The sequence below is a fragment of the Dasypus novemcinctus genome, chromosome 21, assembly GCF_030445035.2.
Source record: "Dasypus novemcinctus isolate mDasNov1 chromosome 21, mDasNov1.1.hap2, whole genome shotgun sequence".
NCBI lineage: Eukaryota > Metazoa > Chordata > Mammalia > Cingulata > Dasypodidae > Dasypus > Dasypus novemcinctus.
The window spans coordinates 59,431,298-59,448,286 of NC_080693.1; the positions used below are offsets into that span (position 1 = coordinate 59,431,298).

Below are 16,989 nucleotides of genomic sequence, written 5' to 3' on the forward strand. Positions count from 1 at the left end.
TGGTGCTACCAGTACAGTTGAAGGATCCTAACTCTCTCGACCCATCCCTAATTCCTCTTTAAATCAAATCAGTTTGCTCCTCATGTCCCCCCACAGGGTGATGGGTAATGACCTGGCCTCCTGGGTCATGCAAAGAATGCCAGCCAGCCTTGGGGGTGGGTTACTGGCAGGAGGAAAGAAAGTAAGAGATGACTGCCCCTCACCCCTGCCTCTTGCTTCCCTAGTCCTGTGGTTAGATCCCATTGCTCTCTCTGTTGCCCTGGTAACCAGCTCAGCAAGAAGAAACTCAACCTCAGCAAAGCCCCCAGGTTCTCTGCCCTCCCAGCCTGCCTCTCAGGCAGAAAGAAAGGGAATGTAAGGGGTAGACAGATCCTTGGGTAGTCCCTTTCTAGAAGCCCATGGATTGGGCTTTGAGTTAAAGCTTTTACCCCCATTTCCTCACAGTTTTTATTCACACCACCACTCTTTCCTTTATTTCTTCCATGATGGAATGAGGATTCTCTGCCAATCGACCCTCCTCCCCATCAAGGTCAGTACCCAGGCCTGCTGCCTTGTGGGAGACTGAGAAAAGCAGGGACTTAAAATCCTAGTCATCTCCCAGCATCTGCAGCCCACTTGGTTTGGGCTGTCCTTCTATGGCAGTGATTCTCAGCCCTGGCTATGGAAATCACCTGGGGCGTGGGGTGGGCCTTATAAAAAAAATACCATATGCCTTGGCCCAGCCTCAGGCCTGATTTGATTGATCTGGGGTGTGACTGGGGCATCAGTTTGGGGGGTTTTATTTTGTTTTGTTTTTAACTCCCCTTGTGAATTCCAGTGCGTAGTCAGATTGAGAAGTACTGCTCCAGGAGGACCATGGCTTGATGCCGGCTTTCCTCCCTGACTCAAGGTCTTGAACTTAGTCTTTGATATCCTTGAGAATTGGAGGGATGCCGGGGTCCTCTTCCCCCAAGCTTTCAGTCTTTCAGTTTCCAGAAAAATCTCTGCTCATTTTATTTCCACCCCCCTACACCCTTCACATTCCCCCCCCCCCCAATTTTTCCCCCCTAACCGACAATCCCAAATCCTGCCCAGAGAGGAGGTTACCAAGGCAACCGGCTTAATCTGGTAACTGTGGCATGTGCTGGAAGGGGAGCCCTCCCCTCTCCCAATTGGTTCATAAAATGCTGTCTGAGGAGCTCCAAACCACTCCAGCCAGTTTTCTCTTTCGACCATGGCTATATCAGGGGATCCAACAAAGGGAGCCTAGGAAGTCTAATTGATACTCATACTTCTAGTCCAGCTTCTTAGCCAAAATTATGCTCTCTTCTTTATACTGTTCCCTCTCTAAATCCATAAACAGATGGGTGTGCAAAGCTCTATTTCTGTGAACACATGCGCTAGCACACATGGGACCAGATATGCACACACAATGACATGTGTAGTACACACCCTGTTCAGTTCTACCACCACTCCCAGCCTTTAGAATTCCTGCTCCCGCCTGGCCAGTGGCACAGTAAACAGGGTGTTGGGGCATTGTCCAAGGAACCTCAACCCATCAGGAACCTGGTGCCACTCCACCTTGTAATCATAACCTGGGTGTGCTCACACTGAGCATGCTTCTGTACAGCCCTAAGGCAACGTGCCCTGGGGGATGGAATGCTGGTGCAGGCATCCGGAATAAGGATTATTTGAAGGACAAATTTGGTACCTCACTGACTACATCATGCCATGCCATGCCATGCAAGCTATGGGCTCTCTGGTGCTATGTCTGATGATGTTGATTGGTTTTGTCACCCATCACCTAGCCCTAGTTCTTTCTTCCAGTGGGTGCAGAGGTGCCCTTGTGTTCCTGATCTCTCCACCTCTTACTATCTCCTCACTCCCGCTAGACCTGCCACAACCTGCTGCTCCTTGCCTGGCTTCTTCCTGCCTGCCAGTACCTGCCTCTCACAGGCCAGGCCCACACCACCTATGGTGCCCTACCAGAGAAAGCAGCTGGGCACCTCCCCCATTGCCAGTGCCAATCTACCCAAAGGGCCTTTCCCAGCCTTCACAGAAGAAAGATGACCACATATTCCTGGGAATATGGCTGTGGCGCATACTATCCGGGCTGGAAGTGATGGGCACCCAATCAGCAACTGTAACAGGTCCTACCTGGGTATAGGTAGGTGCAGCAAGGCGTTCAGACCACAGACCACCCATGGCTCTTTGAGATGATGTTAGAGTCCCAGTAAGCCTCTGAGACAGGAATCCCCCTCTGTTGGCAGATCATTTCCTCACTTTTGCCCTTAATTTCTGCGCTGGCTCAGAATCCAATCCCATTCAATCCCTTACCGTCTCCCTCACGGTCAGCCCCAGCACCCATGGCCAAACCACCCGCGGCCCAGGGGGCGGGCCCAGGGAGGGCAGGGGCGGGCCCGGGGCGGGGCCTGGAGGAGGGGGCGCTGTCTCAGTTCTGCCACCTCTCTCCCCGCCAGGAGCGCAGCCGCCGCCGCCGCCGCCGCGTCCTGGCAGCCCTGCGCTCTGCCGCTGCCTCTGTCGCCGCAGCCCGGCCCAGGAGCGCAGAGCCGGGGGCACTGGCCCCGCAGCCTGCCTACTCTTCGGGCTGCGTGCCAGCTGCAGCCGGGATGGGGGACTGCTGAGAGCCAGCGCTTCTTCCCTCTGGCACCTTCCCCGGCCACTGGCCACTGGACTCCGGCCAGCGAGTCTCGGGTACCACTGGCCCCCAGTCCGGCGCCTGGCACGGCCCTCGGCTCTGCCCCTCCGGCTCTGAGCATCGTGTCCCCGCCCCCCCCCCCCCCCCCGCCCGCGCCTGGGACACCTGGGTCCCCGAGCTAGCCCCAGGAGAGGGGCGGGGGGGGGGGGCATGAAGCCGCTCGAGAAATTTTTGAAGAAGCAGACGTCGCAGCTGGCGGGGCGAACGGTGGCGGGAGGTCCCGGTGGGGGTCCGGGATGCTGCGGCGGGCCTGGAGGGGGTGGGGGACCTGGCGGGGGCGGCTGTCCAGCCGGGGGACCGCGGCCGCTGCAGCGGCGTCAGAGCGTGTCTCGCCTGCTGCTCCCAGCTTTCCTCCGAGAGCCCCCTGCCGAGCCGGGGCTGGAGCCGCCCGCTGAGGAGGAAGGGGGAGAGCCCGCGGGGGTCGCGGAGGAGCTGGGCAGCGGGGGGCCCTGTTGGCTGCAGCTGGAGGAGGTGCCGGGACCCGGGCCGCTCGGGGGAGGGGGGCCCCTGCGCTCCCCTTCCTCATACTCCTCAGACGAGCTGTCACCGGGCGAGCCCCTGACTTCGCCGCCCTGGGCCCCCCTGGGCGCCCCCGAGCGGCCGGAGCATCTTCTGAACCGGGTTCTGGAGCGGCTGGCGGGAGGGGCCACCAGGGACAGCGCTGCCTCAGGTAAGGACTCAGCCGGCTCACCCTTCCCAGAGAAGGGGATTGCAACCCTGTCCTCTTCCCTGCCCTTGAGGAATGGGGGTGGTGCTATGCTGGAGCCTCCTGAGGGGTTCAGTGCTCAGTTGAAATGGAGATAGGGGTTTATCTGGGGCACAGAGCTTCCTTTGGAAGAGAAGTGGCAGGCCCACCTTCCTCCCTGTTGTAGCCTCACCCTTGGCTAGAGAAGCTGAACCTCTCTCCTAAGCCATCCCTCCTTTCTACTGGACATTACAGCCACAGACTCCCAGGGGTGCTCGATGTACCTCCTCGCAGGGTCCCAAATTAGGGCCTGACACACTAAGATGGAAGCTGCCCAGAACAGCCCATGACACCCTCTAGGGGTGCCCGAAGCCCTGAAAGACATTGCAGGGGTCCCTGACTCTGCTTAGAAGCCCCAGAGCACAGGGCTGGCACACTCTGTGGGGCAGAGCCAGACAAGCACCGGGTCCAAGCTGCCTTTTCGCCCCGGATGAGAGGTTGCATTGTCCTTAATTGCTCAGGGAGGTAAAGGGTAGGGGGTCCTGCCTGTGGGTGGATGAGAAGGTGTTTGTGATGGGAGAGATGGTCAGGCATCAGGATCCTAGGGGGTTATCTGGGGGGGTCTGAGCCTCTCCAACTCCCACCCTTTGGGTGCCAGGTCTCAGCACACGGCCTCTTTAAAAAATAGTAACCACACCCTGCAAAGCTTATGCCCTAATGGTGATGCTATTTCACCACTCCCCACCAGCACCCCTACTAAGTTGCCTTTGAGGAAACTGAGGCTCCAAATTGCTGGTTGGTGGCTGAGGTAGAGGACCTAGGGGTCTTTAGCTCTAGCTCCAGGTATTTCACTAATCCCAGGAGGGTCTAAGGGTTGGGAACACCTCGCTGGGGGCCTATAGGTGTGAGGAGGGGGGGCTTACACTTTGCTCTCAGCCCTCTTCAGGGAGCTCTAACCTGTGTATGTGTGTGTGTGTATGTGTGTGTGTGTGTGTCTGTAGTGGGGCTCCATTCTAGATTTTTCTCAAAACCTGGGTCCTCTCCTTTGGCTCAGGCTGCAGTTGCCCTGGGGAGCTGACACCTTTTGGATTTAATTAGAAAAATATCAGACACACACACAGCTCTCCTAACCATAACTTCCCGCCTACACCACACACCCTGTGTCTCTATGACACATTCTCCGGGGAGGCTGTGCATTGGACTGGAGCCTGCCTTGGAAGGACAGATACCAAACTGGAACCCCGGTATCAGCCTCTCCCCACTCAGCCCCATGTTCTTCCTTTGCTCTGGCCTAGCTCTCCTGTGAGATAGAGTCTAGGAGGGATATCTGGCATCCCTATTCTTAGTCCCCATCCCACTCAGGGCTGGGGACTCTGTGACTTATGTTAAGAGCACAGCAGGGTAGCTAGGCACAGAGGAAAACGGAGAGGTGATCTCCCCACTTCCATATGAGCCTGGTGCCACAGGCTCTGTCCAGTCTCCCCTGGGGTAAGACTGCTGAATTGATCATTACCCATATTATCTGGCCTGGCAGGTTGGATCTCCAGAGTAAATGTGGGGGATCCCAAACCAGTTCCAGAGTGATCCAAAATCAGTTCTGATATTCCCCCATATGCCCAATCTTCTCAGAGTTTGTGGGGAGAAGGAATTTAAAGAAGGTACTCCACACTAGCCGAAGCCTCTCACCCTTCTAAGCAGCTGGGTCTGACCATGAGGCCCTACCCTGACACTCTGCTTATCTCAGGCACATTGAGCAAAGGACAAAGACCCATGAGCCTGGGTCTAGGCAAGTCCCTCCCAGCTTTGGGCCTCAGTTTTTCATTTGTAAAATGAACCGGTGGCAGTAGATGATTTTGTGTCGGTTCTTCTGTTCTACCCATCATGGCTAGAATTGGAGGCTGAGAATGGTGATCTAAGGGCCGTCAGAGGCCTTAGTTTTTGTCCTGGGGCTGTGCCTGGGGACCTGGTCCTAACCTGTCCCAGTAAGGACACCTGGCTCCCTCCCTGTGCCCAGCCTGTCTGTGTGTGCCAGGCAGCCCTGCCCCACCCCAGGGCTGGCTGCAAGTCAGGGCGACCTCGTACCTGGCTGACTGGCTGAGCCAGGCCCAGAGGACTAGGGTGTGGAGGGGAAAGGGTGATGAGAGGAGCCACACCCCTCCACCCTTCCATCATTAACCCTTCCATCTCTGGGCACCCAGAGGACACAGAAAGGGATGGCCGTTGCTCCCTCTCCCCTTTAATAGGGCTGGTTTCCACTTGCCTAGCTGGAACTCAAGGCTGTTAGGTTGAGAGTGGGAGGGTAGGAGGTGTCCTGACATATACCGCTGACCTTGACATCTGTACCTCTGAAAGTTCTCTTCTGTAAGGGTCTTATTTGGACATATCTCAAGCTTGGTGTAGTATCTGACTAGCTACCCACATACACACTGAAGAGAAGTGGGCCTGGCCTTCAAAGGGCACCCCTCCTTCCCTCCAGCTGCCTTGACAGCTGCCAACCCCACCCACACAGCGGCTTGTATGTGTGTGTGTACGTGCGTGTGCAGAGCATGGCTGGCTAGGTGGTGGGAGCTCCAGCCTGGCTAAGGAAAATTCACCCTGGGAGGCAAAACCTTGGTGGGTTTCCAGTCTGGTTCTGGACATGCCTTCCTGACACCAGTGGCACCAATCAATCTCCACAGATGTCCTGCTGGATGACATCGTCCTCACCCATTCTCTCTTCCTCCCCACGGAGAAATTTCTGCAGGAGTTGCACCAGTAATATCCTTTTATGGAACTTGCAAAAGGGGAGGTCCAGAGGGTGCCTCCTCCCCTAGGTGATATCAGGGCCTAAACCCTCCCCTAGAAAACACAACTGGGTTTCAATCCCAGTTGATCTCACCAGCTGTGAGATCTTGGGCAGCTCACTTAACCCCCTGGGACCTCAGTTTCCTCTTTTGTAAAATGGGGATAAATAGTCCCTGCCCTGCCTACCTATGGTGCTGCTGTGGTATCAATATGATAGCGGATGTGGGAGTGGCTTTGGAGACTGCAGTCCTGTACAAGGTAAGGTGTTATTATTCTATTAAGAGTGCTTCCCTCCCCACTGAATTATTGCTGTGAACATCTGGTTACCCAGTGAGTTATTACAGGGTCTGGTGTAAACATCAGGTCTTGGCTATACTTTAGAAGGGTCTGCTAGAAACAAGCCACTGGCTGGGCTATTCAAGGGGTCTCCCAAAGCACAGGCCTCTCACCAAGTTATTTTAGGACCTAATTGTAAACATCAGGCCACTCTTTGTAATATCAAGCCTTACACTGAAGAATGGTCAGGTTTGTGGTAGGTACCAGTGGCCTTTCCCAGCTCACAGTGAGCTCCAGGCCCCAGGCTGGCTGGAGGGTTGGTGGGTCAGGGCAGGATATCCCCAACTGAAGTTCTAACAAGTGAAAGCTGGAGGCAGTTAAGGGGGGTGCCCTCCCCACCTACCCTGAGCAAAATCTTGGACTGGGGCACAAAGGGGTCTTGGCTCCTGGGACCCTGGTTCTCCTTTCTTCCTGGCCCTAAACCTAGAGAGTATTTGGGAATAGTTTAACCTGGCATAGTATGTTCTCCTAATTCCCTTCCCAATTTCCCCAGATCTACCTGCCTAGGATGTTTCCTTAATTTTTGGGTCAGCTTTGTTCAGGCAGGGGGCCTGGAGGGTCCTGAGGGGATGGGCCAGAAACAGGCCTGTCTAGCGATGCTCCTCCATTTCTTGGATACCTATCAGGGGCTGCTGCAGGAGGAAGAGGGGGCTGGCCGCATCATCAAGGTGGGCCTGGGAAAAGGGAAGGTGGGCGAGTAGGCCAGTGGCTCTGAAAGGGGCTGTTTTGAGGGAGCCAGACTCCTCAGGCTGGGGACCTGGAAGGAAAAGATGCGAATGGGCTCTAGCTTATGGTGGTTCTGTGCTCACAGGCATGGAGACTTGCCCCAGCCCTTGCAGAAAGTTGTCCTTGGGATGAGTCCCTGGCCTTCACCTCTTTCCTCCCCTCCCCAGGATCTGTACCTGCTGATTATGAAGGATGAGTCCCTTTACCAGGACCTCCGAGAGGAAACACTGCGACTGCACCAGCTTGTGGAAACAGTGGAGCTAAAGTGAGGGGGAGTGGGTTGGGGGAGGGGAAAAGAAAGGGGGTCACCCGAGTTTCTCTTTCACAGGCCTGCCCCTGGCCTTTTAGCCCGAATATGGTTTTATTTCATCCCCTTTCACTTGCAGAGGGTAAGCCTTTCACACAGGCTCTGTCTCCAGTCATTCTTTTACCCATCTGCCCATCCATTTGGCTATCAATCCAATGGAGTACTAGTAAATATTTAACAACTGACATTTCAGGTGAATGAGCCCTGATTTGTAGCTTTTGCCAATTTCCATGGTGTAAACTCTCTTACCATGGCTGATTTCAAGCTACCAACATGACATCACTAAATGTGGACTTGGGAAGAGATGTATGGTAATAGGACACTATATATATTTCCACCATTTAGATATGTAAATCCAATAAACATAAGTAACCTCAGGAGCATAAATAATAGTAAAATGTAGTAAAATAATTAGGAGACTAATTACTTTCATAATAATTTTTAGACTATAAGGTTTACTATATATACATATATGTATACATACACATATGTATTATGTATGTATAAAATTACTATGTTTAACAACAAGTTGGCAAAATTTCCCAAAATTTAATAGTCAGCTCTTGAGAACCAATATGAACTGGCTCCAGTATACCACTACATCCATCCTTTCATCCATCTATCCACCCTTTCTTCCATCCATCTCTCCAGCCCTTTCAGTTTCTCCATCCCCATGCCCACAACCTTCCTTTAGGCTCATTATCTCTCATCTGGAGTCTTGCTTCAGCTTGTGATCTTGCATCTTCCTCTCCCTTCTCTATGCTGACACCAGAGAGATCTTTCTAACTTATATAAATGACTACATCATGCTCCTTTTCCAAAAACATCCATGGCTTCCCAATGCCTATAAGACAAAGTGGCAATATCCTATTGCAGCATTTAATGCCCTTCCCTTTGTGCCTTCTGCTAATCCTTCCTGCCTCATCTACTATATCCCCCCTCTACCCATGCCATTCCCTCCACATCCCACTATTTTCCCAATTCCTGTGTTTTCCCATCTTCCTGCTGTTGTTTATATTGTCTACTCTGCTCCCTTCTTTTCCTGTTGTCCTTTAAGGCTCTGGTCAAATGCCATCTTCTCAAGTGAAAGCTTCTCAGATCCTTCTTTTAAGAATAGCTTTCTCCCTCCTGATACTGACATAGCTCTTCTTGTACTTTTGTTTTATTACCTAACACATCTTGCCTTGTGTTAGGAGTAGCTATGTGCATGTCTGTCTCCTACCCAGACTGTGAAGTCCTTGTCAGCAAGATTCAGCAAACATCTAATGACCTACTACCATGGGCTAAGTGGTGTGCGAGGCCCTGGGGGATTAAAAAAACTTGGTCAGAACCAATCCCAGTCCTCAAAAACTCTCACTCTTGTAGAAAAAAGAAGACATGAACATAAACATTATCCCAATGTTTGACAGGAGTTTTAGCAAGAAAGAGACTTTCCTTACTGGGAAGGATGGGGTAGATCAGAGAATTCATGGAAGAGGTGGCATTTGATTTGGGTCACTTGGGCTGTTGTCTCATGCTGGTCATTGTCTTTTCTTCTGACCCCTTTATGCACCTTTTGAACCTGGTATGAGGGCATCCCTGACACTGTGGTCAAATCCCTGCTGGATGCTGCCTGCCTGGCATTCCACATGCCTGACAGGGCTTGTTGCTGTTTGGCTGTACCCATGCCAGGATTCCAGAGGAGAGCCAGCCACCCAGCAAGCAGGTGAAGCCACTCTTTCGTCATTTCCGCCGGATAGACTCCTGTCTGCAGACGCGAGTGGCCTTCCGGGGCTCTGATGAGAGTGAGTGTGGGCATTAGGAGGGGCAATGCTTCCTGAGTGGCTCAGGGGAGGGGGGCAGGCTGTGGATCTCTGGGTCTGGGGCACCCTTAGCAGAGTTTCCTTGTGTGGTAGAATCAGCCCCTTTCCCAGCACCTTCTTTATGGGCCAACCAATTTAGGGGTGGGATGGGGAACAGAGGTGCCCTGGAGGCCTCTCTGCCTTCGATGAATGAACAGTCACCTTCCTGTCTCTGTCTAGTTTTCTGCCGGGTCTACATGCCTGACCACTCTTACGTGACCATACGCAGCCGCCTTTCAGCATCTGTGCAGGACATCCTGGGCTCTGTGACAGAGAAGCTGCAGTACTCAGAGGAGCCTGCAGGACGTGAGGATTCCCTTATCCTGGTAGCTGTGGCATCCTCGGGAGGTGAGGGTCAGGAGGAGCTGGGCTGGAAGGCCAGGAGAGAAGACACTCAAGCCCCATGCTCTGGGCAGGGCTAAAGACTGAATTCTAGGCCCTGGTACTCAGAGTGTGGTTCTAGGACTGGCAGTACGAGTACCACCTGGGAGCTCTTTAAAAATGCAGTATGGGGGGTATATGAGAACATTGTTTTTATATGACTTTTCTGTACATCTACAACTTCTCTAATTGAAAAAAAAAATTACAATAAAAATGCAGTATGTCAGACCCTTCCCCAGACCTGCTGGATCAGAAGCTGCATTTTCACAAGGTGCCCAGGTAATTCCCGTGCACATTAAAGTTTGAGAAGCACTGGTCTGGGACACCTGGGCTCTGATCTGGGTCCTGCTTCTTAACTCACCTTGGGGTAGTGTTCTGGTCTTTTAACATCCCTGAGCATCTAAGGTTGCTGCATCTTTCAGGGGAAAGCCATGGGATACCCCTCCATTCTCTAAGGTGCCAGCTGTGGAAGGCAGAAAGCCTGCAGTGTATTTTCCTGTCTCTAAGATGGGAGAAAAATTTTTGCCTTCCAGTGTCACAGAGATGATAGAATGAAAGAAGAACTGTGAAAGAATTTGGGGGATAAAAAAGGAGGATATATAAGCAAAAGAAATCATTACTTGAAAATTTTCAGATAAATTGGTGATAACATGAGTCTGATCAGCCTAGAACGAGTTGGTGTGGGGACAGGAATTTCTGGATAGGATGGCACTAGTGGCTGGGGGGTGTGCAGGGGAACCGTGCAGGTGGCTGGGGCTGAGGCTAAGTTCATCCTGCAGAGAAGGTTCTTCTCCAGCCCACCGAGGACTGTGTCTTCACCACCCTGGGCATCAACAGCCACCTGTTTGCCTGCACCCGGGATAGCTATGAGGCCCTGGTAAGAACTCCTTCATGAGGACTGACAGAGCAAGGGCTGCAGGGGGCTGTGGCAGTCCCTCACCCTGCCACCTGGAGCCCAGCCCCTGTGACCCTGCCTGCTGCCAGGTGCCCCTCCCTGAGGAGATCCAGGTCTCCCCTGGAGACACAGAGATCCACCGAGTGGAGCCCGAGGATGTCGCTAACCACCTCACTGCTTTCCACTGGGAGCTGTTCCGCTGTGTGCACGAGGTGGGAGCTGGGAGCTGAGGCTGGAACAGAGGTGGGGAGGCGAGGCCCGCGGGAGAACAGGGTCAGTGGCAGGCAGTGTTTACAGCAGAACATCCGGTTTAGAATGCTCATTTGCGGCCCCTCGCAGCATGCCCTTGGGTAATGTCAGAGACCCCATAGCAGAGTGGTCCAGGGCCCAAGCGCTGCTTAACCCAGACCCAATGGTTAGTATTGAATAGTCACTATTAAAGAAATAAAATAAAGCAGCCATCATAATGCCTACCAGATGGTTGTCTTGAGCTTTTAGCAAAGTGCCTGGCGCCTAGAAGTGCGCGATAGATGGTGGAATAATATCATTGTTTTGTGTTTTCCCCCATCTCGGTTGCATCCTGTCCTGTCCCTGATTTTCTATTTTCCACCCTTTCCGCCCCCACCCTCCTGCCTTTCCCTCTTCACCGCCTCGCGATCCCATCTTGCCATCCACATCCTCGACGCCCTGGCGGCCCCTCCGCCACCGTGGGTGCAGCTGGAGTTCGTGGACTACGTGTTCCACGGGGAACGTGGCCGCAGGGAGACCGCCAACCTAGAGCTGCTGCTGCAGCGCTGCAGCGAGGTCACGCACTGGGTGGCCACCGAGGTGCTGCTCTGCGAGGCCCCGGGCAAGCGCGCGCAGCTGCTCAAGAAGTTCATCAAGATCGCCGCCCTGTGAGTGCGGCTGGCGACAGGAGGGCGGCGCGGAGGCGGGGCGGCTCGTGGCTCCGCCCCCTGGCCGCCCACTGACCCCGCCCCCCGCCCCCCGCCCCTGCTCCCGCAGCTGCAAGCAGAACCAGGACCTGCTGTCCTTCTACGCCGTGGTCATGGGGCTGGATAATGCCGCAGTCAGCCGTTTGCGGCTCACCTGGGAGGTGACGAGAACCCCTTGCACCCTTCTCCTTTCGCTTGCGCTGGCCCACCTCGGGGTTCGGGAGTTTTTGTGCCACTTGGAAAGAAGCGCCCTCTTCTGGCAGATACAGCCCCAGGGCACACAGCTTGGCTCGAGGACCTTGTCTGTGAAGTAAAAAGCCGGAATGGGGGCAGGCGGCCTGTGGCCAGGTGGCAGGCTTGGCTATCGGAGTTCAGCTGGATTTCAGCCAGCCCTCGACTGGAATCCTTGATCATGGCACAGGCGTAGAGGCCTCGCTTTCCCCAGAACCATGCATTCCTTTGGGCTGTTTCGAGGTCCCCAGACGTAGCCAAGGGCTGACTCTGCTAAGCCACCCATCAGCTTCCCAGTCCCCTGCCAGACACTTAGGCCCTTTCCCTCTCCAGCACCGGGGAATTAGTGAGAGGCCTCCATGAAACCTAAGAAGCTCCTTTCTGACAATCCTTCTCCTTTCAAATTCTCTGTAGAAGCTGCCAGGGAAATTCAAGAACTTGTTCCGCAAATTTGAGAACCTGACAGTGAGTGGGTTTGGCTCTTCTATCTGCCCCTGGACTTTTACCCTAGAGACCCCTGTTCCTGTAAACTCCCTGCCTTGAGCTTCCCTTTCAGGGCTTGTAGTACCTGGGACACCTCCACCCACCCCATCCTAGGAGAGGTAGGGTAGAAGGAATCTTATCCTGTTTTCCCTGGAGAAGAGGGGCGACAAGTCAAACCCTCTCTCCTCCCCCAGCTAGGCACCCATACATGCCCCTATTTGATGGGTGGGTTTCTAGAGCACAGGGATGAGGGAGGGAGTGGAGGACATCTTTCCGTTTCCTGGGTCTTTCCATCTCTTTATCATATTTCTGTGGACTGCTAGGACCCCTGCAGGAACCACAAAAGCTACCGAGAAGTGATTTCCAAAATGAAACCCCCTGTGATTCCCTTCGTGCCTCTGATCCTCAAAGGTGAGGAACCCTCACTCCCAAATTGTGACTCTTCCATCCTCATTCTCCTTCTTACTCCCTGGCTGCAAACCTTGACCCATTTCCTAACCCCCAGCTCTGACTTGCAATCTGCTCTCCAGCTGAGCTCTGAGTGCCCATCTGGAGGGGAGCCCTTCAGACTGAGGAGGTTCTGGGGGAGGGGAAGGGTCAGGTACAGTAGATCTTTGGACCTCCTCCCTTATTTTTTCCTCATATTTGATTTTTTAAAAAAGATTATTTATTTATTTATTTCTCTCCCCTTCCCGCCCCCCCAGTTGTCTGCTCTCTGTGTCCATTCGCTGTGTGTTCTTCTGTGACCACTTCTATCCTTATCAGTGGCACCGGGAATCTGTGTTTCTCTTTGTTGCATCATCTTGTGTCAGCTCTCCTTGTGTGTGGTGCCATTTTTGGGCAGGCTGCACTTTCTTTTGTGCTGGGAGGCTCTCCTTACAGGGTGCACTCCTTGTGCGTGGGACTCCCCTACGCGGGGGATACCCCTGCATGGCGCGGCACTCCTTGTGCAACATCAGCACTGCGAAGGAGCCACCTCCACACCGGTCAAGGAGGCTCAGGGTTTGAACCGTGGACCTCCCATGGGGTAGGCAGATGCCTTATCCATTGGGCCGAATCTGCTTCCCCTCATATTTGATTTTTCTCCCCATTCCCTAGACCTGACATTCCTGCACGAGGGGAGTAAAACCCTTGTGGATGGTTTGGTGAACATTGAGAAGCTGGTGAGTGGCACTGCCAACCCCCAGCGCTGTGAGTGGGGGCTGGCATCCTCCCCCTCTCCTGGCACCTCCCTAAAGATAGCAGCCTTCCTCCATGGTGCCCAGCTTGCCTAACAGACTCCTGACTGTCTCCCTGGAGGCATCGCTGTGGCAACCACCCACGGGTGGCAAAGCTGACAAGTAGCTTGGGGGCAATGATACCTCCCCCTCCCTTGCCCCCCCTCCTATGGACCTCCAGAGACCCTCCAGAACTGGGGACTGGAGGGAGTAGAACCAACAGAGTTGGGGTGTGGAGAGCTTAGATGGGGGAGCATCTTTCTATGCCCATTTTAACGTTCATTTCTTGACATCTCTCAGCATTCAGTGGCCGAAAAAGTGAGGACAATCCGCAAATACCGGAGCCAGCCCCTTTGTGAGTACCTGGGCTTCTGAGAGCCTTGGGCATAGTGCTCTGAGTGGGTTGGCTCGCAGGAGAAGTCTCTGCTCAGTTATTCATTTTCTTAAGCTTATCTGTTCTCCATCCGCTCCTTGGCCTCCCCAGACCCCCCCTCTCCCAGTCTTGTCCCCTGTGTGTGTAGAGGAAGAAGGGAGGCTGGGGGACTGACCGCCTCTCCCTCCTTCCACTTCCAGGCCTGGATATGGAGGCGTCCCCTCATCACCTGCAGACCAAGGCCTATGTGCGCCAGTTCCAGGTCATCGACAACCAGAACCTCCTCTTCGAGCTGTCTTACAAGCTGGAGGCTAATAGTCAGTGAGAACGGAGGTGCTGGCCAGCTCTCCGCCAGGCTCCATGGGCACCAGGCACTCAAGCACTTTGCACGCTATCCCAACCCTCAGTCGCCATCTTTCCTCTGGATCAGCTTTCCAGTCTCCCAGGGAAGAGCTGAATGGACTTACCCCAGGCCTCATAAGCCTGCTCATCCTGCTGGAGTCTTCTCCCCCTTCCTCCTTGAAGCCAAAACTACACTTTGGCTTCTGTCCTCGCCAGGAAAAGAGGACAGAGATCTCCTTCCTCTGTCCCCTCCCATCAAGTTCTGTTCCGGAGTTGGAGTTTCAAGCCTCCTCTTTCCAAGCAGGAAGAAAAGCTGCCCACCCACCCTCTCTCAGAGAGGAATTGTGGGAGGGATTGGCAGCTGTCCTCCCCACCAGCTATCTGCTTCTTCCTGGGCTGGGTTGGGATCCCTGGATATATCCCCCTGGAATATTATTTTGCCCTCGTGTCTGTGTGTGTGTGCGTGCACTTGCATGCACACACGCGCGTGCATGTGTGTGTGTGTGCGCTCGTCCCCTTTTAAGGAGCAGGAGTGCATCTAGTAAATGTGTGTGCTGTGGGGGCCCTTCTGTTTGGTGCTACCCTTGCCTACTCTGCCCTTGGGACTGTGCAGGCTGCTCCCCCTGCCCACCTCTGCTGCCCAACTCCTCCTGCTGCCCTGCATGCCTAGGCTTGCAGGTCAAGCTGCTCCTGAGGGCAGGGAGCAGCAGCAGATGGGAAGGATTACCCATCAGCCCTTGCAACCTCCCCACCTCCAGGCCTCCAGCAGGTCCCTGGGTGGCCTCCAGCGAGAGGGTAAAGATGCTCAGGGAAACACAGGCCTAAGCTGCCTACAGGACCCTCCCTCCCCCTTGCAGTGGGGTAGGGTACAGTAGTATCAGGAGTTAGGGGTGCCTGCTGCCCACACTCTTGTTTTTTTGGAGTGTCTCGCTGCTAAGAGGGGACTTATCACTCCCCTTTTGGCCCTTGCGACTAATACCCACATGGTCTCTGTCCCTTTCCTATCTGACTCCCCTTTTCATCCTCATCAGAGGTGGGATGGGATGCATCTCTGTACCTGAGACAGGCAGCTCCAAAAAGTAGGAGAGGAGGGGGTGGCAGAGACAGTAAAGGTGAAACTGGACTCTGGGATGCCTTTACTACCTCTTTCTCCCCTCCCTTCCCAATGTGGGCCTCTGGGGCAGAGGGTGCTGAGCCTCTTGGCAGCTACTAGGTAAGGTTTCTTGGGCGCAGCCTCACCCTCTTTTCTGGCACCACCTCTTTCCCTTTTGTAAAGGCAGTAGCAGCAGGAAAAGCAACTGCAGCTCCTGCTCTGAGGGTGTATATATTTTTTACCAAAAACTCTGGAATTGTAAATTTATTTTTTAAAACTCAGAGAGGGAAAGAGCCTTGTATCATATGTAAACATTGTATCATAGGTTAGGTTGTACAGTCCCTTTTATACAGACAGTCATCTGTCTTGTTCCTACAAAAATAAAGGTCTTTGGACCCCCCATCCCCCATCACACACAAGCGCTGTGTCCCACCCCCTCTGTCCCTTACTACCAGTAACCATGGTCCCCTTCCTGCTCCCCTCAGTTGCTGACGCGCTCCTTCTCCCTGCAGCCCTGAATAGCTGCCCGGTTTCTGGACCCCTCTCAGCAGCCTTCTCACTCCAGTTCCTGTCGCCCTCCGCGAACACTGGGACCCACTGGTCCAGTCTTGGCTGCCGCCCACCCCTCGCCTTGCCACCTGTCCTGCTGCCTCCCAGGGGCCTCCCGGTCCCCATGCGTGCACCCCAGCTTTAACAGAGTGAACTGTGTGTACTGTACAGGCTCGGGTGTCATTGCAGAACCCACTGGGTGGAGAGAAAGCCGATAAAGTCTATGAGTCAACCTGCCTGCCATTCTCCATTCTGTTCTTTGAGGCTGGGGAAGGCCTGAGGGAGGGGAGAGGGACAGCTGCCCCACATTCCAGCCCCCTGGGTAGGGCTGTGCTGGAGAGGCGGCTCAGGTGATCTTGGGGCCTCAGGGTATATTTGAAAATGTAGATGAGAGAAAAAGGTGCTAACTTCATGCGTGCCTGGAACTTAGGAGAGTGAATGTTTTAGCTCTTACATGCTCCAGGAAGCGTTAATATCTCATTCTAACCCTGTAAGGTAGATGGCTGAGGCTCTGAGCCCTCCCACAGCAGCAGAAAATCCAAGATACAATGTGAGCAAGAGGGCAAAGCTGGCACCCTAACCCAGCTGTCCCTTACAAAAGGCATGCACATTCCACTACCTACTGCGCTCTCATGCAACCAACAAATGTCTCACATCTGTTCTTCAGTCTTCCCCATCTCAGAAAATGGTCCTCTCTTCCATTCGTGTTTCAAGGCAAAAACCTAGGATTCCCCCTTGATGGCATTCTCTTCCATTCCTTACTCATCTCATTGGCAAGTCCTGTCAGCTACAATTCCAGAACAAATCCTGAGTTGGTCCACTTTTCTATGACTCCTCTATTACCATTCTTGTCCAAACCACCTTGTGTCTCCCTGGATAACTACATCAGCCTCTGACTTGGACTCCTGGCTTCCTCTCGCCATTCCATCCTTAATCCCCATCAAATAGTTCTCCACGCTGTGTCAAAGTATTTAAAAAAATTTTTTTTAAATTTTTTTATCTTGAAATACTTTCAAACTAACAGGACATTTACAACAATAATACAAAACCCATACAAAGAACTCCAAGAGGGTACCCTTTTAAAAACTTAGATCACAAATTACTTAAATTAAA

The 16,989-nt window shown here is 53.6% G+C and overlaps 1 protein-coding gene across 1 annotated transcript; it reads left to right on the top strand.

Moving 5' to 3' along the window:
- Window positions 1-2,800: 2,800 nt before the first annotated feature.
- Window positions 2,801-16,112, top strand: RAPGEFL1 (Rap guanine nucleotide exchange factor like 1). The gene is made up of 15 exons (XM_058284180.2): window positions 2,801-3,368; window positions 6,062-6,137; window positions 7,030-7,171; window positions 7,397-7,494; window positions 9,208-9,320; window positions 9,558-9,725; window positions 10,538-10,635; window positions 10,743-10,865; window positions 11,371-11,549; window positions 11,659-11,749; window positions 12,234-12,284; window positions 12,626-12,713; window positions 13,401-13,465; window positions 13,820-13,874; window positions 14,093-16,112. The coding sequence occupies exons 1-15, from the start codon at window positions 2,849-2,851 to the stop codon at window positions 14,215-14,217; spliced, it is 1,992 nt and encodes a 663-aa protein (XP_058140163.1). The 5' UTR covers window positions 2,801-2,848; the 3' UTR covers window positions 14,218-16,112.
- Window positions 16,113-16,989: the final 877 nt, after the last annotated feature.

Coding starts and splice junctions, on each gene's coding strand:
- RAPGEFL1 (XM_058284180.2), top strand. CDS start 2,849: ATGAAGCCGCTCGAGAAATTTTTGAAGAAGCAGACGTCGCAGCTGGCG. Junction 9,321..9,557: donor CTTCCGGGGCTCTGATGAGA/GTGAGTGTGGGC, acceptor GTCTCTGTCTAG/TTTTCTGCCGGGTCTACATG. Junction 12,285..12,625: donor GCAAATTTGAGAACCTGACA/GTGAGTGGGTTT, acceptor GTGGACTGCTAG/GACCCCTGCAGGAACCACAA.